The following is a 25,897-nucleotide window of genomic DNA, read 5'->3' on the forward strand; positions in this document are numbered from 1 at the left end:
TACCCTACAGTAAGGGGCATGCAGACGTGGATGGGCCCCCACTGTGTCCCCTCTTCCCATTGCAACATGATATTACAAAATTGTCCACGACCTCTCTAGTCTCTAGCTAGCTCCCGTCGACTTCCTTCCAACCTTCCAACCTTCTTTTTGTCTGTGCCGCCCACCGCGTAGGCCCCACCATGACATGGCACGTGACGTGGCTCCTTACTCTCCACTTCTCCTATTTAAACACTCAATCCCCTCAATCCTTTTCCCTCACTACTGCACCCCAAACGCAAAGGCAAAGCTCTCCGATCTCCGATCTCCGATCCTTAGTCTCTCCCTCCGATCCCTCTCTCTTAAACTAAAAACTGTAATATTATTATATATATACTTTCCTGAGAACTCCATAAATGGCGGTTGACTCCGTTTTAACGTCGCCGTTGGGTCCTCCGGCCTGCGAGAAAGACGCCAAGGCACTTCAGTTCATTGAAGAGATGACCCGAAATGCCGACGCCGTTCAAGAGAGAGTGTTGGCCGAGATTCTTTCCCGGAATTCACAGACCGAGTACCTTCAGCGTTTCGGACTTAACGGCGCCACTGACCGCGAAACGTTTAAGTCCAAAGTTCCGGTAGTAACCTACGAGGATCTCCAGCCGGAGATCCAACGCATCGCTAACGGCGACCGCTCTCCAATTCTGTCTTCTCACCCCATCTCTGAGTTCCTCACCAGGTCAGTATATAACTATATATTAATTACTTAATTGCCTAACAAAAACACAAAAATATCTTATATAAAAAAGCATATATCAAATGCGATTGATATTGACTGGCATGTGTATTTGTCAATTCAAACAGCTCTGGAACGTCAGCTGGCGAGAGAAAATTGATGCCCACAATCAAAGAGGAGCTGGATCGTCGTCAACTTCTTTACAGCCTTCTCATGCCTGTTATGAACCTGTAAGTATTTAACTCAAGTAAAAAATATTAATATAACCCCAGCCAAATTCGTCAGATTAAATAGTTACGAATAACTTAAGTTATTTTAGTGTTTTTATTATATTCTAATAATATTTTGCTTGTTTTGTGTATGTAACAGTTACGTGCCTGGATTAAACAAGGGAAAGGGGTTATACTTCATGTTTGTGAAGTCTGAGACGAAGACGCCGGGAGGGCTTGTGGCCCGGCCCGTTCTTACCAGCTACTACAAGAGTGAGCACTTCAGGACCCGGGCTTACGACCCGTATAACGTCTACACCAGCCCGAATGAAGCCATACTTTGCCCGGACTCTTTCCAGAGTATGTACACGCAAATGCTTTGCGGGCTCTACGAGCGGGAGCAAGTGCTTCGACTTGGCGCGATTTTTGCTTCGGGGCTTCTCCGGGCCATCAGGTTCCTCCAGCTACACTGGCCGCAGTTGAGTAACGACATCCGGACCGGAATTCTGAGCCCGCATGTGACAGACCCGGCAATCTGCGAGTGCATGACACGGGTTATGAGGCCCGACCCGGAGTTGGCGGACTTTATAGCCCGCGAATGTTCGAAGGAGAACTGGGAGGGAATTATCACCAGAATTTGGCCGGGGACGAAGTATCTGGACGTGATCGTCACCGGAGCCATGGCGCAGTATATTCCGACGCTGGATTATTACAGCGGCGGGTTGCCGATGGCATGCACCATGTACGCCTCGTCGGAGTGTTATTTCGGCCTGAATCTCAACCCCATGTGTAAGCCTTCAGAAGTGTCCTACACAATCATGCCCAACATGGGCTACTTCGAGTTCCTCCCACACGACCAAAACTCCGACGGGTTCACCCGTGACTCGCCGCCGCGACTCGTTGACCTCGTGGACGTCGAGGTCGGAAAGGAGTATGAACTGGTAATCACAACCTACGCCGGCCTCTGCCGCTACCGAGTCGGGGACATCCTCCGAGTCACCGGGTTCCACAACTCGGCGCCGCAGTTCCACTTCGTTAGGAGAAAGAACGTTCTACTCAGCATCGACTCGGACAAAACCGACGAGGCCGAGTTACAGGGCGCCGTGGAGAACGCCTCGAAGCTCCTAACTCAGTTCAACACCAGCGTGGTCGAGTACACGAGTTACGCCGACGCGAACACCATCCCGGGACATTACGTCATATATTGGGAGCTGTTAATGAGAGACCCGTCGAACTCGCCCAGCAAGGAGGTGTTGGACCAGTGCTGTTTAGCCATGGAAGAGTCGCTGAACTCGGTGTACCGACAAGGCCGAGTCGAGTGCAACTCAATCGGGCCCCTGGAAATCCGAGTCGTGAAAAGCGGCACGTTCGAAGAACTGATGGACTACGCGATCTCTCGAGGCGCGTCGATTAACCAGTACAAGGTTCCCAGATGTGTTAGCTTCGCACCCATCATGGAACTCCTCGACTCACGGGTGGTTTCGTCGCACTTCAGCCCCTCTCTGCCACGTTGGACTCCTGAACGAAAATGTTGACCCGACCCAGTCAACCCAAGTCATTTAGGAACCCCACCCCCTCTTCAGTTTTTTTTTTCTTTTTTATTTTTATTTTCTCTGTCACCTTTTGTGATTAGATTTTTTATTGTATCTAGATTAGGACGTTTGGGAAGAATTAGGTTCTGCTGTCTCATGAATGCTTTAACATGTGAAAAGGATGTAATATCCCATGCTTGTTCAAATCAACTGTTTCTTTCGTCCAAGCAACTAATGCATTATGGCACTATTGACTAAGATAATTATTTATCTTCTATATAAATATCCATATCCTCTTTTTTGTCAAAAACCAATATAAAAAATTTAAGTTTATAATATATATTGGGTTGAGACTCGTTAATTGATTATATTCAATAATTTTTTATGTGATAAATTTCACTGTTTATACGTATTCGTATGCTTTATTAAGTAGGGAATATTTAGTTACAAGGTCTCGGGTTACCGTAATCGAAGGTCTCTCTTTTTACAAGCATCTAGCAAGGTATTTATAGGAAATTAGAGGGGACACATGCCGGGGGCCAGTATGTACGCCACGTGTACTCCATGCACTCAGCAGTCTCAGAGGCCAGAGAAAGGCGTCCACGTGTCGAAGAGTATCCGTCTAGCCAATAGCTATTGGGCTTGGTTATCAACATACCCCTTTAAAGACTTAGCACGGGATCAGGGCCTTGCTCGGTCAACCGGCCAAGTCGAGACCGAGCACAAGAGCTAAGGGCAGAAGCTCACCAAACCAATAATCAACAGTGGTCCGGCTCTAGAGTCTGATCCGAGCAGGTGTTCAATACATACGGGTCAGTATATCGGGATAAATTCTCTATCAATTTTATTCATATGCATTACGGTAATTGATTGATGACCTCGATTCAATCTTAAATTCTAGCTAATAACACTTTTTAAAGATATATCTGCACACATATGATGAGCATTAACCAGTAATAATTGGGTCATCTTAACCAACCCATCCAACATATAATGTTGGTAACAAAACAGTAATCATCATCGGCTTGCATTTTAAATCTTGTAATGTCGGTAACAACCTAATAATTATCTGCTTAGCTTGTATTTCAAGTCTTGGTCGAAGCTTCTTGCTTGCTACGCCTTAACACAAGGAAGATTAGAGCTTTAAGCTAAGCTAGCTAGCAAGAATCGAGACAGAAGTTAATATTAAGAAAAAAAATTATTAAGTATTTAATAAAGCATTATTCGATCAAAGATAACTAAATTGTGTGGAAATTGTATACATGTTTGGCAGCCGCCGGCCGCCGGCGGTTGACCTGGGACAGAATATCCATGGCGGCGACTTTCATGAAATTCAAAAACCATTTGATGTTTGCACTTTAATGTAAGGCTGCCAACTCAGTGCAATTAATAGTCCGGCATAAAGAATGAATGGAAATTATTCGTCCCCTAGTTGAATCTCCAACCCCGTTCCTTCAGGGACATCCAGACATTCGATAAAATTAGAACGATACAGAGAAAATTAGCATGATTCTGGACAAAAATGACATGCACACATCAAGGAACTTCAGTCCGACAGTGCACCGTGACTCAATAACTTAACAAACAAGACCAAATATTGTACAATGAATTTATCTAATTTAAATATAATCCCTAAACTATGGTCGCCAAAATTCAAACCTTAATTTATTTTCCGAATATTGCCCTCTGGGACAGGAATGGAAATTATATATAGTTAAGGATAAGGAAGCTGCGAAGGCATTTGATTGTTAATTGGTGAATGGGGCCGTGGCCAAGGGGTTATAATAATCATAGATTATTTAAAAATATATATTTTTTAGTGGTAGAAATTTTACCAAGAATGACAGAATAATTACGCTGAAATTTTGGTACGTAGGTGAAATGTTTGAATTATCTTACCAAAAGAGACGACAATATTCAATGCCAAAACTATCCTAATTTGTACTTGATGATATCAATATGTCGGATATCCTATTTATCCACTATCCTATTCACTATTTTTTTCATATTAGAAAAAAAAAATTTAGATGGAACAAAGTATAGTCACGACACTCCAAAATTATCCACTGCTAAAATGAATTGTGGGCACATCTTGATGGGGATCATTCAAAGTCTGCAAATTAAATTAAGTTGTACACTCTTTACATGCGTTGCCAATTCAATCAGTATGCACACGAATTAACTTCAATTCATTATGAATACGTTTGACACAACGCACCTGTCTCGTCGTAATTATATATAGAATGTGACAAAGATGATTACATTTAGGAAATTACAACAAAGTGGAAATGCATCAATTACAATTTGATTAAGTCCTATTCTACTATAAGATAGGTATAGATAATAACATACAAAAGAACAAGACCAAGCCAATATACTAAGAATTAACAAATTATTCTGTAGACTTGGATCCAATATGATCCGTTAATTGCTTTTAAATTTTATATTATCGATCTCTATAAGTTTAATTCCAATACAATCAATTTATGATAAATAATTCATAACTTTGCAAAGAGGTTCATGGTAACCCTCATCCTAAATTGAAACTCACAATCTATTCAACAATCATTATCATGTTCTCTAAATCTCTAATTATGAAATTATGAATAATTAATCCCTGATTCTTCTCTTTCGGAATACTTTAATTAGCTACGGTCCAAGCATGGTTTAAGAGGTCATGAATATCACATTAGGAAAAGAATCTTAGCACAATTTGTGAGAGTAAAAAAAGGTCGTAAATTACGACCGCCCTGGCTAGTTGCTGCCAAGCTAGTCTATGTGAATTAGATCTTGCTTTGTGTATTTAATCCACAAGCACATGGCTATGGCATTGAATCCCATATTTAAAGTTTTCATCAATTTTGTTTTCCTATTTTAGCTAACTTTCTTTCTTTTGGGTTTATGAAAAAGTCCGCAATCGATATTTAAATTAAAAGCTACTCGAAAATGCACCCTAGATGAAGACTGCGGTATGACAACAATAGTCATCAAAAGACTATAAAGAGATAAAACAACACTCTTTGAATGTAGCTTGTCTTATGACTTTATTTAGCAAATTAAAAGACCATAAGAAAATAAAATAACTTAAGTTGCCCATAAAGATCAAATGTAATTCCCACAGTAAATTATATTTGGAACTCTTGCCAGACCAACTCGACTAGAGTTCTTCTTCTTGATTTACTCCCAACATATATGTCCATCTAGGCATCTAGGGTTACATATAACATATATGCCATGGAATTCCATCAATATATATATATATATATATATATATATATATATATATATATATATATATATATATATATATATATATATATATATATATATATATGCCTTTAATTTTGAATGAAAGACATACTTATGCAGTGTCTAAGCCACTATATTATATTACTAATGGACTCACTTGATTCCAATAAATTTTTTATTCAAAAAGTGTGTATATATAGAATTGTATATATTATGTCTCTTACAATTGTATGGTGGCTTAATTAGCTTCAAAAAATAGGAGAGGACAGAGTGTGTAGATTATATTAACTAGCTATATAGGTTGAGAATAGAAATAAAAAAAAGTGCAAGTTGACAAAACCGCCTAACACTGTTTTAAAATTTTGATGATAAGATAACACTTATATTGTAGGGGACAGTAAATCTTTTTCTTGTATGTATAAAAGTGTAGGTTGACAAAAATGTCCAACACTATTTCATATTTTGACAATTTTACACCTATTATAGGGAACATTAAATTTAAGATTCACGTGTACGTGTGTGAAAGTGTGAAAGTGTAGGTTGACAAAGATGTCCAACACAATTTCACATTTTGACAATTTAATACCTATTACATGAATCATTAAATCTTTCTTATGTAAAACGTAACTAGATTAACAGAAATGTCCAACACGATTTCATATTTTAATAAGTTAAACACGCAATGCAGGGGACATTACTTTTCTTTGTGTGTAGTCGTTTTTTAATCTTTTAGTAAAGTTAAAAACACTGTTGAAAAGGTAATTAAAAGTTTATATTTAATGGTGTCAAAATGTCTATGGAAAAGAATAACATGCATAAGAAGACAAACTGCTCTTTCACAAAACAATGGGCATATCTACCTAGCTAGTAGCTACCCACCACGTTATACACAACTTCACTCTCTCTTCATCTTCTACGCAATTGCAATATTCACATTGTAAATATAGTAAATTATATTTTGATTCACATCGTAAGGTAGACAGCTAACAAATGTTCATCTTTAATATATTTACTTTTATTTTTAATTAATTAGTGTATTATAAGTTCATTTTCAAGTCGTATATAAAAAATAATAAACCTTCAAAAAGAAAAAAAAAAAATTCTGTATTGTCCGTGGTCAACCTTACAATATATATTAATCATGAGGTAAATTCTGCTTTTATATGATAGTTTACAAACTATAGGAGAAAGGTATACCTAAACCGCACTAGAAAAAACTGTATACAAAGAGCTTGACGTTGTTGACAAAAATTATTGAAGAATCAAACTCGTGATCTTTAAGTACGAAAATCATGGTTTGTCCCCTTCGCAACCTTTTTTAACCCATTGCAGCATTTACTCTAACCTTTTGGAAGGATTATGAATTTTTTTAACAAAAATAATAATAATAATTCTTCTTTGGAATAATGAAGACAACGGTCCGTGGTAGTATTCAATGTACGTGGCCTTTAATTTACTTATCGTCTACCTCAGCTCACTGCCTTCATGTCTGTGCTTTTATTGTCAAGATGTTATGCTTTCCTACCGCATGCAGTTTCAGCGGCTATAAACCAACCGGCCGGCCGGCAGCCAAAGCTTGCCATCCATGCATACGGTCGGTCGCCATATCAAAAAAGTGGTTAATAATGTTCTGAATTAACCACGCAGCGTCGGTAAATTTTTGGCTTTTTGTCTCAATGTAACGTAACCTTTTCTCTGCAAGGATCCATCTTTAATTTGAAATTCGGGACCGCTTACAAGAATTTACTTTCAATCTTCAAAAAAAAAAAAAAATCTTAAAAAGTGTTAAAAATAATTATTATCAGCTTATGTCACTCTCAGTTCGTATAGTGTAAGCGGGCTTAGCTCAATGATTTCAGTGGGCAGTATTTGAGAGAAGAGATCAAGGTTCGAACTTCGGCGGTAGTGTGGGAAATATGTTCAAAGTGGGCACTGGTATTTGGTCCTGTCCGCTGAACCCATTGAGTCACCATGATTTACATCCTCCCAAATACTATGTCGGACCGAGGTGGCCAAAGTATAGTGAATTTCGGCTTGACACCATACAAAAAGGTCCGTACTTTTTACCTTCCACGTAAAGATCATTGTGTCCCTTTATTTTTCTTCTCCATCCATTATTTATCTTTTATTTAATTTTCCGATTATATTAACCCTCCGCTTGACTACTCTGGTGGGAAATAAAATCAACAATTGTAATAACACGTACTCTACTTTTAGCTCACCCCGAGTGACAAAAAACTCTTCATCCCTTCCTAGTATTTAATTTATTCATATTTTCATTATCCATTATAAACTCAAGTCCAACAGTTTATGTTGGGATTACTAAATTAATTGTGTCGAAATCCAAAAGTGATACAATGTATTTGGATCAATTCTGAATTTTCCGACAAGATGGAATTTGTTGGTGAACTTTGTGGATAATCTGAAAGTTTGTTGTAGTGCATTTTCCATACAAATGCCGTGACAATAAGTATATATATATATATATATATATATATATATATATATATATATATATATATATATGGATCTTGGATTAAGCAATAAAAATATTATCTATCATGATAAACCTTTAATATATTATTTGGAATCATTGTACTAACAACAAAAGACATCATGTTACACTCACATGCCATCCTTCCACGTGATCTTCCACTCCTTTAGGACCAACCGTGCAATTTTAGATATAAAATGCCCATGGATTAGGTTGGCCCATTAAGAAATAAAAACAATAAATTTCTCGTGGGACGGGCCCAGTCAGCTGAAGTGGGTTGGCCCGTTAAGAATTGTTTATAGATGCTGCGCTGACTCACCACGTGGGGCGGCCCGCTTGACACAACTAAATTGATGCTCTAGAAGAAAATTAAATAAATATTATGCAATTTTTTTTTATTTATTTAAGATACATTCAATAAATATATGGCGTATGAGCTCATGATGATTCATGGAATTATTATTGTGTGGACTGTGATCTACATAGCTGTACATAATTGTGTGGATCATACTATGATTATTATCAAATAAAGTATATTTAATATATAAATAATGTACTTTTAATATATTAAAAACGAATAATTTTTAGTATATTAAAAATGTATTTTTTTGTTATAGTCCACAACACTTTGTGGATCATGATTCACATAATAATTTGTCATTCATGGGTTGAGTTGGAACCTACTAGATTACTCATTTCCGAGAGCAACATTTTTTTAGGGTGAAAATGTAACATTCTTCTGAATTTTTCGCAGTGTTGATCTCACGAGTATTGTTGCCACTCATAGGATTGTTTCACGACTTTCGAATCTTGTAAATTTGGTCCACGATTATCATTTTTTTTATAGTATAAATGGTTCTTCCGGCTAAATCTCATCCACGGCTCAACCCTACTATAAAGGGAAAAAAATCCTCACAAATGGACGAAAATTGAGAAGGAAGGACCATTTGTGCTTAAAAAAAAAAAGTTGTGGACCAAATTTATAAGGTTTGAAAATCGTAGTGGAATCATGTTAGTGTGACAAAAAATGTGAAAAATCCATTTTTTTGTTTCCCATGGATTCGTTAAAATTAGTTAATTACGGACAAATGTGGTAGTTGTCGAAGCAAGGCCACAAAGGATGATGCACATTTCCCAGCATTCTCATTTCCCCAACTGGAGAGTGCATGTTTCTTCTCTCTTGCCATTTCTCTATCATTTCATGCACTCGCTTTCACCCAATTCAGATTTCGCCCCTCTCTCCCAGCTTTTACAAGGTCGTATTCCCACCTCTCATCTCGTCCAAATCCACGCTCGCGTTTTTCGTCTTGGCGCACACCAAGACAACCTCGTAGCTACTCGCCTTGTCGGCCAGTACCCGTCCAAGCTAGCTCTCCACGTTTTCCATCACCTGCAGAAGCCCAATCTTTTCCCTTTCAACGCCATTATCCGAGTGTTGTCTGAAGAGGGTTTATATTCTGATGCGTTTTTGGTGTATAAAAATTTGATTAAGTTAAAGTTCCTCTCTCCCAATGACTTGACGTTTTCTTTTCTCCTTAAAGCTTGTGCCCGCGCCAGTGATTCAAGTTATGTTCAGCAGGTTCATGCCCACGTTGTAAAGTTTGGATTTTTAGTTAATTCTTTTGTCTGTAATGGCTTGTTGAGCGTGTACGCTAAGAGCCTGAAAGATTTCGACTCTGCTTGTAAATTGTTTGATGAAATGCCTCAAAAGGATGTGATTTCTTGCTGGACTTGTTTGATTTCGGGATATGCCAAGTCGGGTCAATCTGAGAAAGCTCTGTCAATATTCTTGTCAATGGTTAAGGGGAATTTGAGACCTGAGAAGGATACTATGGTTAGTGTACTATCTGCTTGTTCTAATCTTGATTTTGTACAGGTTGAGAATTGGATCAGGAAATTATCAGATACAGTTAACCATTATGATCTGAAAGATTTTAGCTTTGACTCTGTGAAAACTGTTCTTGTTTATTTGTATGGTAAATGTGGAGAGGTTGATAAGAGTAGGGAGATGTTTGATCAGATATCTGTTGATGGGAAGAGAAGTGTGCTTTCTTGGAATACCATAATTGGTGCCTATGTCCAAAATGGATGTGCTTTGGAGGCTCTAAGTCGTTTTCGGTTGATGACAGAGCAGCACAAGTGTAGTCCCAACCATGTTACAATGGTTAGTATGCTCTCAGCTTGTGCTCAAGTTGGTGATTTGGACCTCGGTGTTTCGGTCCATGAGCACATGAAATCGAGCCAGCGAGAGGGAGTTGGGTTACTTTCAAACAAAAATCTTGCAACCGCGTTGATAGATATGTACTCCAAATGTGGGAGTTTGGAGAGGGCGAGGGAAGTGTTTAATGAGATGGTTGCAAAAGATGTCGTCTCATTCAATGCCATGATCATGGGCCTAGCGGCGAATGGTGAAGGGGAGAACGCGATGAGACTTTTTGCCACGATGCTAGAGCTCAACCTGCAACCAAATGCAGGCACATTCCTCGGCATCCTATGTGCTTGCAGCCACTCAGGACTATTGCAGAAAGGCCGGGAGATGTTCAAGGAGATGAGCCAGCGCTTCTCCATTGCCCCGAAACTAGACCACTATGCTTGCTACATTGACCTCCTTGCTCGAACGGGTTGCATTGAAGAAGCGCTTGAAGTAGTTACCTCAATGCCTTTCGAACCAAACAATTTCGTGTGGGGGGCTCTGCTCGCTGGCTGCCTGCTTCATAACAAACTAGAACTCGCCAATTTCATCTCTTCCATGCTTGTTCAGGTGGATCCACATAGCTCTGCTGGCTATGTGATGCTGTCCAATGCATTTGCCATAGATCATCATTGGAACAATGTTTCAGGGCTGAGATCTTCCATGAAGGAAAGCGGGGTAACTAAGCAGCCCGGTTGTAGCTGGATCAACATTGAAGGAAATGTGCATGAATTCCTTGCAGGATCTGCAACAAATTTTCAAGATGGAAGAATACATGATGCACTTGAGGGATTACTGAAGGAGATGAAATTACCAAGTGCATAGAAGAATTTGATAGCCTTTTTTTGTAGGATTTTTGTGTATGTTATTTTCTGTACAAAGCTAAGAATAGAGATTGAAGATGCAATAATCTCTTGTATACAATTTCAGGTTTTTAATTTGCCATTCAATTATATGTATTTAGCAGTTCTTGTGAAATTTGGGAATTAGAAACTAGCATTATATTGCCTTTAAGGACCATTTACAATTCCATTTTTGTTGTTGTCATCCAAATTATTTAGGAAAATGCTAAGTTCCTAAAGGCTATTTGATTTACAAAAAAAACCTTCCGGTGACTATTGCTCTTGGTAAAATCCATCTTAGACAAAGAGTCAGCATAACCTAATATTAATATTAGAAGGGTAGAGATTTATAGAATATTATAAAACATTATAGAACTCATATGATTGTATAGAATTTTAGGAAGGATTTTAAAAATATAATAATATCATACAATCGAGTAGATCCCCACCTTCCGTTGTGAAGGTGGAATGAGTATAAATAACCTCATGGCTCATTTTGTAACAATAAGTTGTCGAAGAAGATGCTTGGTGGTGAAGAGTCACAAGATGAATAAAAAATAGGAGAAAGAGAAAATGTCAAAAAAGTTTTAATTAGAAGGGGTAAAGGATGCCATTTATTTAAAATAATAAAAATAAAGATGAAAAAAAAAAATTTAGAATCTACCAACTTATTTTCGAAAGGCGTTTCATAGACCACAATGGCAATTTTGTTCCTTAGCGGGGTTCCTTCTCCTTGGTAGACAACAATGGCCAATTTTGTTCCATAGCGGGGTTCCTTCTCCTTCATAGAAGGACGATACACCATTTTGTTCCTCTGGCGGCTTCTCCGTGACAGTGGAACCCTCAAAGATTTGCAAAATGGTGCCAATAGGAACATCATTACTCTGTTGAGATTCACCGTACTCCTCTTTTAAAAATAAGCTATTATTTTGATCATGATGATAAGCTATAAGCTTTTAAATAATAAGCTAATTATTACGGTTTAGGTTTCTATTCAGCAAGTTGTATATTAAAATATGTTAATTAATAAGATAATAATAAAAGGTGACCAATTTGTTTAGAGGATCAAGTATCAATCATTATGTATATAGAAAAATCATATAATAAAAGATTTTGTTGCTGGATTAAATATATATTGATTAGTCGACCATTTGAACTCTCTCAGCTGGATGAGACAGGCTACACACAATATTATCCACACTGCACCACGAAATGCACTCTAAAAAAATTTAATTTTGTAATATTATAGCACTTGCAGAAGTAACTTATTATTATTTACCCTTACTACCTAGGAAGATCAGATAAACAATTTAAAAAGCCTAAATATTAGCCGAAGAGTTGTATTGTGATCAGATTCAATGCCTACCCCACTCTCTAAAATCTTGTTGCCGTGATCCATGGAACAAACTCTCCGTTTGTTTGGTTTCATCTCCATCCTCCTCTCTTAAACCCTACTACTATACTGCATATACTTCAAAACCCTATATTTTTTCACCTCTTTGAATTTCTTTGGGTTTATTTAATTTCTGTTGCAATATGGATGGATGGAATGGAGATCGGCTGTTTCCCACCGTGAACAACCGCAATCTGCTGCCGGGTTCCGCATTGCTCTCGCCGTCCGACAGCTACGGTTTGTTCCACGTAACTTCTGCTCCGGTGATCGGAAAACACTTCCAGGTAAACCCTAATAATCTAACTACCAACGCGAATGGGATCCATTCCAATCCCTTTGATCTCCTACCGGTTACCGGTAGATTCCACGGCGGCGGCGGCGGCGGTAACAATCCTTTCGCCATTTCACCAGTTGCCGGCGGCGGCGGCGGCGGCGGCAATATTCATCCTGCTCAATTCGGCATTAAACGTTACCCTAATTCAAGCCTGGTGAACGACAGTTTCGAGTTTCTCGGAGACGCTACTGCAGATTCGAACTTCAGGATCGGCGTCCGGAGCCTGATGACCGACCGGATTCCGTCCGCCGCCGGTTACAAGACCAGAGACGGCGCGCTATCTCTCCATGAATTAGAACACGCTCTTCGTGAAACCAGCAATTTCAACCTCAATTTCAGTAGCAGAAACAACGGATATAGCAGATTGGGAAGCAGCAACAACAACAACATCAACCTCAACCTACAACCACCCTCCATTAACCGCAGTCCCCGACAACCTCAGCCGCAGGTCATGAATTTCTCCACTCTCGAAGACCTGAGAGGCAAGGTTTTGCTGGTGATCAAGGACCAGCAAAGCTGCCGATTCTTGCAGCAGAAGCTGGAGGAAGGTAAACCCGAGGAAGTGGAGATGATCTTCTCCGAGGTTAAGAATTGCGTCCGTGAATTAATGATCGATCAGTCCGGGAACTATCTGATTCAGAAGCTTTTCCAGGTCTGCAACGCCCCACAAATGTCTGAATTACTCGTCTCCACCGTCAGAGACGATCGTCAACTCGTCGCCGTCTGTCTTGACATGCATGGGTAAATTAAACCTCGTAAATCATACATTACATGATTATTGTATCGAGTATAATTTAAAAAAAAAAAAAAAAAATTCTCGTATTTTATCATTTTTGAGATTTGGTTTTTGTGGATGGAAGGACGAGGGCGATGCAGACAATGCTGCAGCACCTTACAACAATGGAGCAAAGAGCTTTGGTTGTCTCAGTTCTAAGGCGCATCACAGTAACCTTGACAAAAAGCGTCAATGGACATCATGTGATTCAACACTGTGTCAAGTTCTTCTCCGATGAAGAGAAGAAGGTATAACAAATGAAAAATACTACATATACTCTCTTCTCTACTCCCATCGCAATACTCAAAATCCAACCCAGAGGCTTGTAATGAAGCCCACATGAAAAAAAAAAAAAAACTTTACTTTACACATGGGGAAACCCTAGTTACTATTGCCTTGTGACTTAACCGGCAAGTACATCAGGTTAAGTTGTTTATAGTTGATAAGGTTTCTCATTGGATGTGAGGGATCTTATAAGCAGATTAGACTGTCATAATTGATTGGTTCAAACTAAGAGATTGAACTTTAACCTTGTGGTTATCATGACCGGGCACAGACTTGATGAGTTGCCCCAACATATGATGTTATGAACATATATACGCAGTTTCATTGTAATTATCATCATATTTTGGGTTTGTTTGCAGCCAATTCTGAGTGTGATAGCAGACAACTGCCTGGACATTGCAACGGACAAGAGTGGGTGTTGTGTTCTTCAACACTGTGTTGAAAACGCAGATGGGCAATCGCGAGAGCGCCTCGTGGCTGAAATCACTGCAAATTCCATAGTCCTATCTGAACATCCTTATGGGTATGTGCAGTGCTTTTTCATGTGTTATATATGGAAGAAACTAAGGGGTCGGTTGGTTGGTTGAAATGTGGGTTGTTCTTGAATCTATGGATGAATTTGTGGCGTTGTTTCAGGAATTATGTTGTGCAGAACATTCTGGGACTGAAGATACCACATGTGACGTCGGAGATCTTGAAACAGCTGCAAGGGAGCTTTGTTTCGTTGTCGATGAACAAATACGGGAGCAATGTGGTGGAGAAGTGTTTGAAAGAGTCGGAGAATGAACAGGCAATGCAGGTGGTGGAGGAGATCATATCCAGCCCAAATTTCTTGATGCTTCTTCAGGATCAATATGGCAACTATGTTGCCCAATCTGCACTCGCAATATGCAAGGTTAATATACACCCCATCTTCTCCCATTTTATCACTTTCTTTAAAAAAAAAAATTAAATTAAATTTTAAATAAACCGGACACACCTAAAGAACCTGTGCTCCTAAAACAGGTTAATCCTGAATACTGATCCTCCTCACACTTAATGGACTAAATTATCGTGATTTACTCAAATTGGGATGTGAGCGAGAACTATGGGGCCAGGAAATTTTGCCGCCTTTGCTAGGGGCTAGGTTAACCTTGAACATGCTTCCAAAATAGACCCTAAGTGGTGAACTCCTTGAACACCATGTCTTCCCACCTAATTATAGGTCATGGGTCACTGTGGTTTATCTATCCATTATCCATTATATCTGGGGGTGTGGGGTCGTAAAGAGAGATAATTTTGCTTTTGAGTGGTGGGCTCCTTGGGTACCGTGTCCTCCCACCTACTGAGACCCACCTACTGAGGCGAGAGTCACCCTAATTATCCATATCCTGTCAGGTGGAAGAATAAAGACTTGGAGAAGAGAATTTTACTTTTTATAGACAAGGTTAACCTTGAACATGCTCCATCAAAACAGGTTAAAATGAGCATGCATAGACAGTGACACATAAAATAGGATGAAAGGAGAGTATAAAATTAGGTCATCATAATATATTATTGAATATTTTGTTGTTTTGTATGTACAGGGATCTACCCGGCATGCAATGGTTAATCTCATAAACATGCATTATAACTACTTGCACAGCCATCCCTACGGGAAGAGGGTGCTGGCAAAGACCAGAGGGAACAAGCAGCAGCTGCATGGATGAGCAACAAAACCCATATATGTTTGTAAGCTGTGTAGGATGAGAGATTGAGAGAGAGAGAATGGTGGTGGTGGATATATGCATGCATGGGATTATTATATAACAACGTATCGATCGCTGTGTCACTACGTACGTACACTATGTTGTCAGCTTTAAGTTTGTGAGTCTTATTAGATCGAAATGGTTTGTTGCTTGTAGTTTTTCAAGTGTCATTGTGATTCTGCTCCTTTGGTATATATATATATGTATGCTGATAGAGCAGATGTAAAATAAATTAGTTTTGTTTAGTCCGGATTGGATAATTGTATTAATTGTCTGCATCTCCCTGCTGCATATCATGCTGCTTCTCATCTTACACTTCTTCGGATTTTCCAAACTTTTAGTTTGTATGTGGTGTTTAGCTTGGCTCAAGCTATCTTTTGATGGAGCTTCATTCACATAAAAATAGTTGTTAATTAAATCTAGAATGTGAATTTTTAATTACTAGAGAGAACAAAAAAAAGACAATTACTTGAAAGTGTTATATATTGACTTTTTTTTATTTATGTCTTCACATCTTTTTCTTTCCTTTTTTCTCTCTACAAAGACACATACTTCTCGCGAGGATTAAGTTATCTGTGTATTGGGTAAGCGTCTTTTATGATACAATCAATAATTCACAAACGATCATAGTACAAAACTAAAAGTTGGTCAATGTTTGGAAAATTGCTAATAATGTTACTAAGCTTGGATCGGAGTACGTGAACTTAAAGCACCATCAATAGTATGCAAACAATGTCAAGTATTTTGGCCAAAAAAAATTGTGCTTACATGGGCAAATTTTTTTTTTTTCACTATTCTGATGGGAGCCTATAATTTGAGTCATAAGGGGCCTCATGTGATTAACCAAGACCTTAGAAATCACCTTAAAGGCCACGTCGAGAAGGGAAATCGGCCTGAAGTCTGCAGCGGTCTCCGAAACTTTCTTCTTAGGGATGAGAGTGATAAACAAGCGTAAGAGATTTTCAGGCATCCTACTAGTCATAAGCGCTCAATTCACCATCTCTGAACAGACGTTATGCCATGGAACCGTTCTCTCTTACTCTCTCTTCCTCCAATGCACTTCTTTGCCAAAAACAAAAAACCATTGTTGGCCATGTTTTTACATCTCACAAGTTACTGCCACTTTTAGGTTGTTTTTTTATTGAGACTTTTATATCTTACTATGCGATTTGATACTCATTCTTATATTTATTGTCTACTTTTATTATCCTCAAATCATTAGAAAATTATAAAACTCATTACCATTATCATTCCATAATGCACTGTCAAGCAATTATCTATGCACTATTATAAAGCATGTCCAAATGCACCATGCATTATATGGTTCTCATTGATTGTCAACTCTAGTGGATTTTATAAATGACTGACCAGATTCTCATTGATTGTCAACTCTGGTGCATTTGAAAATGCTTGCAATACATATACTTGCTTGACAGTGCATCTGCACATGAAGCTTTGTCCGCACCAGAATCCAACACACACACACACATATATATATATAAATATATATATACACACACACACACACACATACACACATTAATTATTTATTTTATATTTATTACAATTACCAAGTTGATTCTCATTATTAATTCAAATGCTTGAACCAAATGCACCCTTAGTTTATTCTATTATCTTCTCACATTTGATCTGCAATTATTAATCTTATCATATTTGGTGCATAAATATTCAACGTAACAGCCAAAAAAGTTCATTTTTCAAATGTGATAAACGATAATAGTCAAGTGAAAAGTGACAATAGCTTATCTAAAATGAATGAAATTCGTTATGACACTAATGCTTATCTGCACCAGAAATAACAGCCACTCTTGGAATAATTACTGGCAACACAATTAGAAACCAAAGCAAATTAAGGTTTAAAAGAAAAGCTTGAGATATGGTAGACAATATCAATACATCATTATTTTCTTATTATGATATACTACTATATTTACAAGCGCAACTAAGCAAGCAATAATACTATATATATTTCCTCTATTTTGCACCAAACTTTGTCCAAAACGACACAGCTTTATCGAATAGTTGATAAATACGATAAACATTTATGACAAGCCACATCATTTCTGACATAATTTGGCGCAAATGAGGAATATGGATATATATAGTTTGTACATGGGAATTGCAGCAACTATGTTAACCTCCACTACCAAATGATGGATGGGGATGGTTATGGTGTGAACGAACTCTATATTGGTCATTGGATGCCAACAGATTCACCTGCAAATTACAGGGCATAAGCATATGTGAGAAGGAACTTATAGATAGTATGTGGCCAACATATTGAATTGCCTATCTAACCTTAACAATTTCTGAAACTGAACTTGGACGCGTATAGGCTGCTAAGAAGCTCATGTTGAAGTCCTGGAGGTGTTGCAAAGAATGTAATGTTAAACAAGTTGGCAACTTTTCTGGAAAAATTATAGGAACAAAGCCTCCAACACAATAGTAAGAAGGAGGATGTAAGATTGAGGTCATTGACTCAAACAAGCAGATATTGGATGTAGAGGATGAAACACCTTTCATAACTTTGACAAAAATAAGCAAAACTCTTTTGCGAGATGCATTTACCAAACGCATTTAGCTAACATGTTTCAAGTAGAAATGCATTTAGCTAACGTGTTTCTGGTTGAAACGCATTTAGCTAACGTGTTTCAAGTAGAAATGTGTTCTAGGTAGAAACACATTTATTTAGCTAATGCGTTTCAGGTAGAAACGCATTTAGCTAACGCGTTTCAGGTAGAAACGCATTTAGCTAACGTGTTTCATGTAGAAACGCATTTAGCTAGCGCGTTTTTGGTTGAAACGCATTTAGCTAACGCGTTTTAGGTAGAAACGCATTTAGCTAATGCATTTTATTTTAGGTAGAAACACATTTAGCTAAAGCGTTTCAGGTAGAAACCCATTTAGCTAACGCGTTTCAGGTAGAAACACATTTAGCTAACACGCCTGAGGTAGAAACACATTTAGCTAAAACGTTTCAGGTAGAAATGCATTTAGATAACACATTTCAGGTAGAAACGCATTTAGCTAATGCGTTAAACTTGGTAGAAACGCTTATAACATCTCACTCGCTAAGCCCAAAATTAGAAATTCAAGTGAAACGCATTAGCAAATGAGTCTCTCCTTGAAACGCATCTCACAAAAGAATTTTGCCTATCTTGGTCCAAGTTTTAAGAGTTGTCACATTTAAAATCTGCCTATTTTAGTCCATGATTTGACAATCATATGAAATTAAAAATTCTTCACTTTCATACATGTATTTTAACATAAAAAAAAAAAAAGAAAAAGTGAAGGCATCATTCAATAAAAGGGAACTCACTCTGAAAGGGTCACCCCTCAAAGATTGAACAAACATAGATGCTCCTGAACCTTTTCCCTGAGGAAAATCAGATAGTGCACTCAGTGTTAAAGATAAATTGTATCCCATGCATAACACTGCCCTTCCTATGATCTTTAAATCAAATGCTATATCAATATAATAGAGTACCTCCAACGATACATCCCTAAGTCGCCTCCCCGTTTGAGCACAGCAGATACGAATGACATGCTCATCACAACTTCCACTGATAACATAATCTCTCCCATTCATGTAATAAGATCGAGTGTAATTCTGTGAACTGCCAGTTGAAGCAATACCAAAATCCAAGTGAAGCCTTCCATCAACAGCCAATAGTTGTTTCACCTGTCATGATATCCTCTAGTCTCAAAAACAGCTGGCACATGATACTTATGAGAATTTAATTCTAGCAGTGTGTATTAAATAATTTCCAATTAATACAACTCCTTCAAACAAACAATTGTTTCTAAGGCTAGAGTACTTATAACACATAATTGGCATAGGTAAATGGACTATTCATAACTATTTCCCTCACAATGCCATAGAATGACTTATCCAGAGTTTTATTTAATCATCCTCTTGTATCTAATTCAAATGCTTAGCGATAATTGAAATTCAATGCCTGATTAACAGGACTCTGTATTATTTATGAATTAGTTGAATCCATGGTTCAACTATATTCTTTACGGTTATCCTTAAAATCCAAAGCAGTATATACTGAAATTGTTCAAAGCATATTACAAGTACATGTTAACTCCACATCAAGCAAAGTAATGCATTAAATTGTCAAAAGGAATTTTTTTTTTTTTTAAAACACTAAATAAAAAGTTCACCTCATTATCAACAGCTGAAACTAGAAGATAGTGATCATCTGGAGAAAAGCAAACCATTACATTCCCGCGAGAGCTTGAAGCAGTATAGCAAGGGTGGATTGGTTTCTGTCTCAAATCCCACAGCTTAACATCCTGATCAAACGATGAAGTGGCAAAAATGGACGGGGAGTGGTTTGAAAACTTAACAACGTTGATATGTTCTTGATGCATATCATCAAACACCTGTAAACGTTTTCCACTGCTTATATCATACAAGGCAACATGCTTTGAGTATCCACTTGCAAGAAACAGTTCATCAGTTGAATTAGCATGAACAGACGTTAACTGGTCAAAATCATCAAAAGTAACTGAGCTAGCACTCTGATATGCGCCTGTCGTTGTCATAGTCATACATTGGATATCATACAATCTCAGCAAACCATTATCAGAACCAGCAATGACCTGAAATTTAACAGAACAATGAAGGAGATGGAAAAGCACAAGAAGTCTCACACGATTCACATTGGACAAGGATTTCATCAGGATAAGATCAAGAAACCTTGATTCCAACAATATAAACATTATGGTCAAATGTGGACATCCGATAAAATTACAGCATAGTTTTAGTGCTTCTTTGGCCCAACTTATTCTGCTATTTTGCTCCAAAGTGCAGAAGCTAGGCCAAATTGAAAACATATAAAAAGGTCTTAGAAGCCAGATAAGATGAAAAAGGCCCAGTTTCGATGAGCTTATTTTCAGCTTATCAATTAATGTAAAAATTATGCTAATTTTGTATTGCATTTGGAAAGGCTTATAAAAAGTGTGTAAGGCTTTTGAAAAGCTGATTGGTTAAATGCAAACCCTTTTAAACTGTTTTAAGTTTATTAAAACGTGCTTACTGAAAGGTGCTTATCTTAAAAGTTAAAAGCACATGTTTTTAGCTGTTTATCCAAACAGAGCCAAAAGTTCTTTTTTCAATGAACTTCCAAATTAAGGCTTTTTTAGAAAAAGAATGTTTTTAACGAGTTCAAGTGTTCAACAGAAAATTCAGTAATAATTAAATATAATTTGACATGCCTTTGAAGGGTGTTTTTTAAGCCAGCACAACCCCAGAACACTGTTCATTGCTCCAAGTGAAGGAATATGACCAATGACTTTCTCACTCTCATGGTTTAAAACAACCACTTCCCCATCCAGTGTTCCAAAAACCATAAGGCTTGCATCAGATGGATGATACTCGAATTGCCGCGGACGAAAGCCTCTTCTTTCCTCCCTTTGTGTGTTTCCAGAAATGCACAGGGGATGCACAGCAGGCCATGCACAAGAACCCACTTTGGCAGCAGACAATGACCTGGAATAGCAGTGCTGTGTATTTCCCAATTGATAAGATAGCTTTTTCCTTGAGGAGAAGGTACAACTGTGTTTTTCTCTAACTTCACGCTTCTGCAATATACTAATGATACCCTCTTTGGCTGTTCTCTTGTATGGCAAGTACTCAAAATGTAATTTAAAGATGAAATTTGCCCTCTCTCTGTCAAACTCACCAATATGCAAATTATCAAGAATTTTCAAGTTTGGCAATGAAGCTATCATGTACTCCCTGTAGTGCTTCTCATAACAGATTGGTGATGAATGACGAGAAATGTGCCTCATTGAGGAAATGTGTAGCCTAGACCTTGGGATGTATAAACTGGAACTGGCTTCATCATTTTGTGTTCCCCATGTGCCGAAAGAAATCTGTCAAAATTAGGAAAAGCATTTAGTATTTAAGTCGTGTTTCCCAAAATCTAAAGATGATGATGCTTGGAAATCAAACAATCAAGAAATGTACTGCTGTTGAACTCCTATATAAATCTCACACCAGCATTATCAATAGGTTTGATTTCTAATGGTGTAAAAGAAGAATTTAATTAAACAACAAGATAAGCCAAGCATACAGCGAAATGTGAGGCAGGCCACAAAAAAAAAAAAAAAAAGAGAAAACATAACACAGCTTGGATAGAGCAGCCCAATTTATGTGCATAGACATTTAACCATATGCATACAACTCAACAGTAGAAGTTCACAGGTATGTTAAAATATATCAGTACACTAAGATTCAGAGAAGATCAAAGGTGATGCATGACTATTATAATACACATGAAAGGCCTTTGTCAGGAGGTGCAAATATGATGTGCTCAATACAAACACAATTGATGAATTGCCAATATGGAGGGTTCATGAAACATAATAAACACATAATTGCCTTCTGTACCCCAAGAAAACAAAAGAGAGAAGATACCCATATGTTCATGCTTATACCTCATTCTGTAGATTAACCAGATCATTCCAGACAGGAGGTAAATCAGGCAACTGTTCCAGAAAACTCAAGTCCCGATCTTGACTGTAAAAGTCTACATCACTGTCATGATCAGAAGAATCATCTGACATGCTTCTCAGATCATGGTTTCTGTTAGTACTAATATCTTCATTGTCAACATTGATTTGTCGATATGCGAACCCTTCACCACTGATACGTGGGACTTCTAAGTGTAAACCAAAATCCAGATGACCTGAGTCTGAATGGTTATTCCTTCCAGATGATGCAGGATACTGCCATGTATCAACACTATGTAAACGATTTTGAAAGCGCAGTTCAACCAAGGAAGGGAGCTTGGCAAGTGCAGCACTTGTTGTCCATAAATTAGAGATTCTTGTCTCACATAATGAAAGGCACTTCAAATTTGGCATACATGTAAAGCAATCCTCGCGGAAATTAGAGAGTGAAGCACTGAAATCCAAGTTAAGTGTGTGCATCCGCAGAAAACTCCCAGCCATGTTGAGCTTCCGGAAATGAGAAGACCTCAGGTTTAAGACTTGGCATGTCAACCCATGTTGAGCAAGGTCCCTACAGAAATATCTAAACAGATTGAAAGGAGGAGATAAAAGTATTCCATGGAAGACAGCATGTCTACAGAAAGTCACATAAACAGCTTCATTCTTAAGTCAAACAAGTGAAAAAGCAGCCATGCCCCCCTAACTAAGAAATGACTACATCACTAGTTTAGGCAAAACATTCCTTGATATATTGAGTTGCATTTTGCAAGCTTAAAGAAAACTATAGATTTTTTATAAAAGTAGAGAAAATTTCACTTTTGGTCCTATGAATATTGGGGTGTTGTTAATTGTAGTCCACTGAGTTTCAAAACTATCAATTTAATATAGTAACTATGCATTTTTTCTCAATTTCAATCACTCCGTCCAGATTGCGGGAAAATTTTAATAGGTAAAATAATGAGGGCAATTTAGTCATTTACTCCATCTCTTCTCTTTCTTCTCCATCACCATTATTTTACCCATTAAAATTTTCTGGCAACTTTTTGCCGATAATTTGGCTGGCGTGACTGAAATTGAGAAAAATTGCATAGTTACAGTATTAAATTGATAGTTTTGAAACTCATGAACTGCAATTAACAAAACTCCAATAGTCAAGTGAAATTTTCTCATTAAAGTATCTAACAGAAAATAACTGGAATCAATACGTACAGCAGGAAGTCCTTCCCAAATAAAATATCCTGGAGATCAACAACTCGAAGCTTCCTACTCACAGCCCGCAAAAATAATATAACACGATCCCCACTCAAGGTACATGTCGACCTAGTAATTATGTCTACTGCATCAATGTCCGAAGCATCAATTTCCCTCAACAATTCAAGAAGTGGCTGGAAATCAACATCTCCCATATCATCTAGCACAATGACAAGGATAGTTGGCTCACGGAATACTTGGTTCCACCTGACCTGAAGATAATCATTGACATACATTTCAGTACTACCATAGCAAGATTTAGAGAAACAATCAATAAATTCAGTAGCAAGAATCACAACAGTGATGGAAAAAAGTGGAAAACAAAGGTGCAAACTATTAAACAAGACGCACCTTGAAGAGAGCCGAAAGAACTGAATGATTAGGAACAACTCCGCTCTCCCGGCAAGAATTAAAGTACCTGGACTCAATACCATTAAATTATAACAGCACCTAAAGCATTGTAAGATGCGGACAATGGAAGAAGAAAGCATATAGAGCACAGAGAAAGTGATTAAACATTTAAACGAAATACTATTCAACTGAAGAAAAAGTACTCAAACAAAGCACTAATGCAACAGCATTTCGCATAAATTTCCACAATCAAATAGTATCAGAAGGGAGCTGGGGATGGAGAATGGAAAATCGAAACAATACACTATATAGCTGAAATAAATAAAAAATCATCGCAGGAAAATTGAAGCTTACGAGGAACAGAGCAGGCAGTATATTGGAGAAAGGTCAAATCTAGGAAAATTTTGTTCGAATTACGTTACCTCGTCTCTAAGTACTGTATATCGGTGGCCATGGCCATCGGCCGGCGGTGTGGCTCCGGTGAGATCAGAAAGCCGTGAGGCAAATTCAGGAATACAAACTGGCGCCCCGTCTCTAAAAGCTCCGGATTTAACGATGTTACGGTGTAACAGTGGTGGGTGGATGGGGCCGTTAGTGAGAAGCGTTTTGTAGTTTGTACATATTGATTCCATAACGGACGTGGTGACCCCACAATCACGATGGGCCGGATTATGAAATGGACTTTGTTGGGCTGTGTGTTGTCGAACAAAGCAGGCCCATTTAATGCCTATACGTAGTGGATATTAAAGCAGATGTTTGTTTATGGGCTACAGCCCATTTGGATAGTAGGACTGGGGCCCGGAGTTGCTTTTACTTCATTCATTCACTTTGGATATATAGTTATGAATTTATGGATATATAGTTATGAATTTATGGATCTTTAGTTCATTCATTGTGGATATTTAGTTCAATCATTGTGAATATTTAGTTCATTCATTGTGGATTTTTACTTCATTCATTCACTGTGGATATATAGTTATGAATTTATGAATATATAAAAATGTTATTGCCGGGAATCGAACCTGATTTCTTTTTTAAGTGGGACGCGCGTTTTTTAACCAAAACGACGTCATTTTGCATCGTATGCACCATGTGCATGGTGCATTCAGTTGCACAACATAATTTGCGAGATAATACAACTGGGGCCCAAAGTTTTGTAATATAGTTTATTTTGAGAATAATTAATTTAGTTTTATCAGTTAAATGTATATATTAAAATTACATTAAAAGTTATATCAGAATAAGGATCAAATAGGTCACTTAAGTGCACACCAAATTGAAATTAGGTCATTGAATTTAAAACAAAAAAAAAAATACAATTAGGTCCCTGGACAACGCAAACTCATGCAATTCAACCAAAAATGACATGTTTATCTACAGTTATCGAATTTTAAAAAATGATTTTAAATAACATAATTATTTAAAATATTTAAAAAGAAAAATAAAAAGAACCGTCGGAGACGAATTCGTCTCTGTCTCCCATAGGCTTCGTCTCCATGGTCAAGCAAGTTATGAGATTTCTTTCCTGATGTGAAAAAGGAAGCCACACTCCCCAAACTCTAGCAGGGCGTTTGGTTGGAGGGAATTTAAATTCCCTTCCCACTTAATTCCCACCTAATTCCAAAGGCCATAAAATTCCTTAGTTTGGTTGGAAGGAATTGGGGGAATTGCAATTCTCCCATTTTCATGGAATTAAAATTCCATGCCCCCCCCCCCCCCCCCCTCCCACCCCCCGGATTTTAATTCTTAGGATTTTAGGAAGAAAAAAGCTAGTGATGAGACAAAATTACCCATCACTTTTTTTAACCTAAAATTAATACAACTACAACAATTGGCATTTTAGACTTTATACTACTTATTCCTTTTCAATTCTCATGTATACCAAACATTGGAATTGAAATTCCCAGTAATTCTATTCCTGTAAACCAAACACTGGAATTTAAATTCCCACTTTATTCTCAGTAATTCATCTCTCATGAAATTGCAATTCATTTCCAACGTAATCCCCCCCCCCCCCCCCCCCCTCCAACCAAATGCCCTATAGAGGGTCATACAAGAAAGCATATCTC

The 25,897-nt window shown here is 37.8% G+C and overlaps 4 protein-coding genes across 5 annotated transcripts; 3 read left to right on the forward strand and 1 right to left on the reverse strand.

Moving 5' to 3' along the window:
• The first annotated feature begins 252 nt into the window (after positions 1-252).
• On the forward strand, positions 253-2,710 carry LOC109161514 (probable indole-3-acetic acid-amido synthetase GH3.1). The gene is made up of 3 exons (XM_019309940.1): positions 253-712; positions 838-939; positions 1,079-2,710. The coding sequence occupies exons 1-3, from the start codon at positions 393-395 to the stop codon at positions 2,451-2,453; spliced, it is 1,797 nt and encodes a 598-aa protein (XP_019165485.1). The 5' UTR covers positions 253-392; the 3' UTR covers positions 2,454-2,710.
• Positions 2,711-9,274: 6,564 nt separating this feature from the next.
• LOC109161508 (pentatricopeptide repeat-containing protein At1g08070, chloroplastic-like) lies at positions 9,275-11,410 on the forward strand. The gene has a single exon (XM_019309931.1). The coding sequence runs from the start codon at positions 9,314-9,316 to the stop codon at positions 11,207-11,209; it is 1,896 nt and encodes a 631-aa protein (XP_019165476.1). The 5' UTR covers positions 9,275-9,313; the 3' UTR covers positions 11,210-11,410.
• A 1,138-nt stretch (positions 11,411-12,548) lies between these two features.
• Positions 12,549-16,020, forward strand: LOC109161509 (pumilio homolog 12-like). Its single transcript, XM_019309932.1, has 5 exons — positions 12,549-13,694; positions 13,814-13,976; positions 14,373-14,536; positions 14,650-14,908; positions 15,579-16,020. Exons 1-5 carry the CDS (start codon positions 12,763-12,765, stop codon positions 15,699-15,701), a joined length of 1,641 nt encoding a protein of 546 aa, XP_019165477.1. The 5' UTR covers positions 12,549-12,762; the 3' UTR covers positions 15,702-16,020.
• A 1,534-nt stretch (positions 16,021-17,554) lies between these two features.
• On the reverse strand, positions 17,555-24,402 carry LOC109161506. Of its 2 annotated transcripts, XM_019309929.1 has the most exons (10): positions 24,251-24,402; positions 23,829-23,895; positions 23,436-23,689; positions 22,212-22,797; positions 20,988-21,647; positions 19,932-20,372; positions 19,249-19,443; positions 19,081-19,137; positions 18,060-18,122; positions 17,555-17,978 (listed from the first exon to the last, which is right to left on the reverse strand). In XM_019309929.1, the coding sequence occupies exons 1-10, from the start codon at positions 24,286-24,288 to the stop codon at positions 17,895-17,897; spliced, it is 2,445 nt and encodes an 814-aa protein (XP_019165474.1). In that variant the 5' UTR covers positions 24,289-24,402; the 3' UTR covers positions 17,555-17,894. The 2 variants fall into 2 exon arrangements, with proteins under 2 accessions (XP_019165474.1, XP_019165475.1); XM_019309930.1 differs by lacking the exon at positions 19,081-19,137.
• Between the last annotated feature and the right edge of the window lie 1,495 nt (positions 24,403-25,897).

The sequence above is a fragment of the Ipomoea nil genome, unplaced genomic scaffold (genome assembly GCF_001879475.1).
Source record: "Ipomoea nil cultivar Tokyo-kokei standard unplaced genomic scaffold, Asagao_1.1 scaffold2922, whole genome shotgun sequence".
Lineage (NCBI taxonomy): Eukaryota > Viridiplantae > Streptophyta > Magnoliopsida > Solanales > Convolvulaceae > Ipomoea > Ipomoea nil.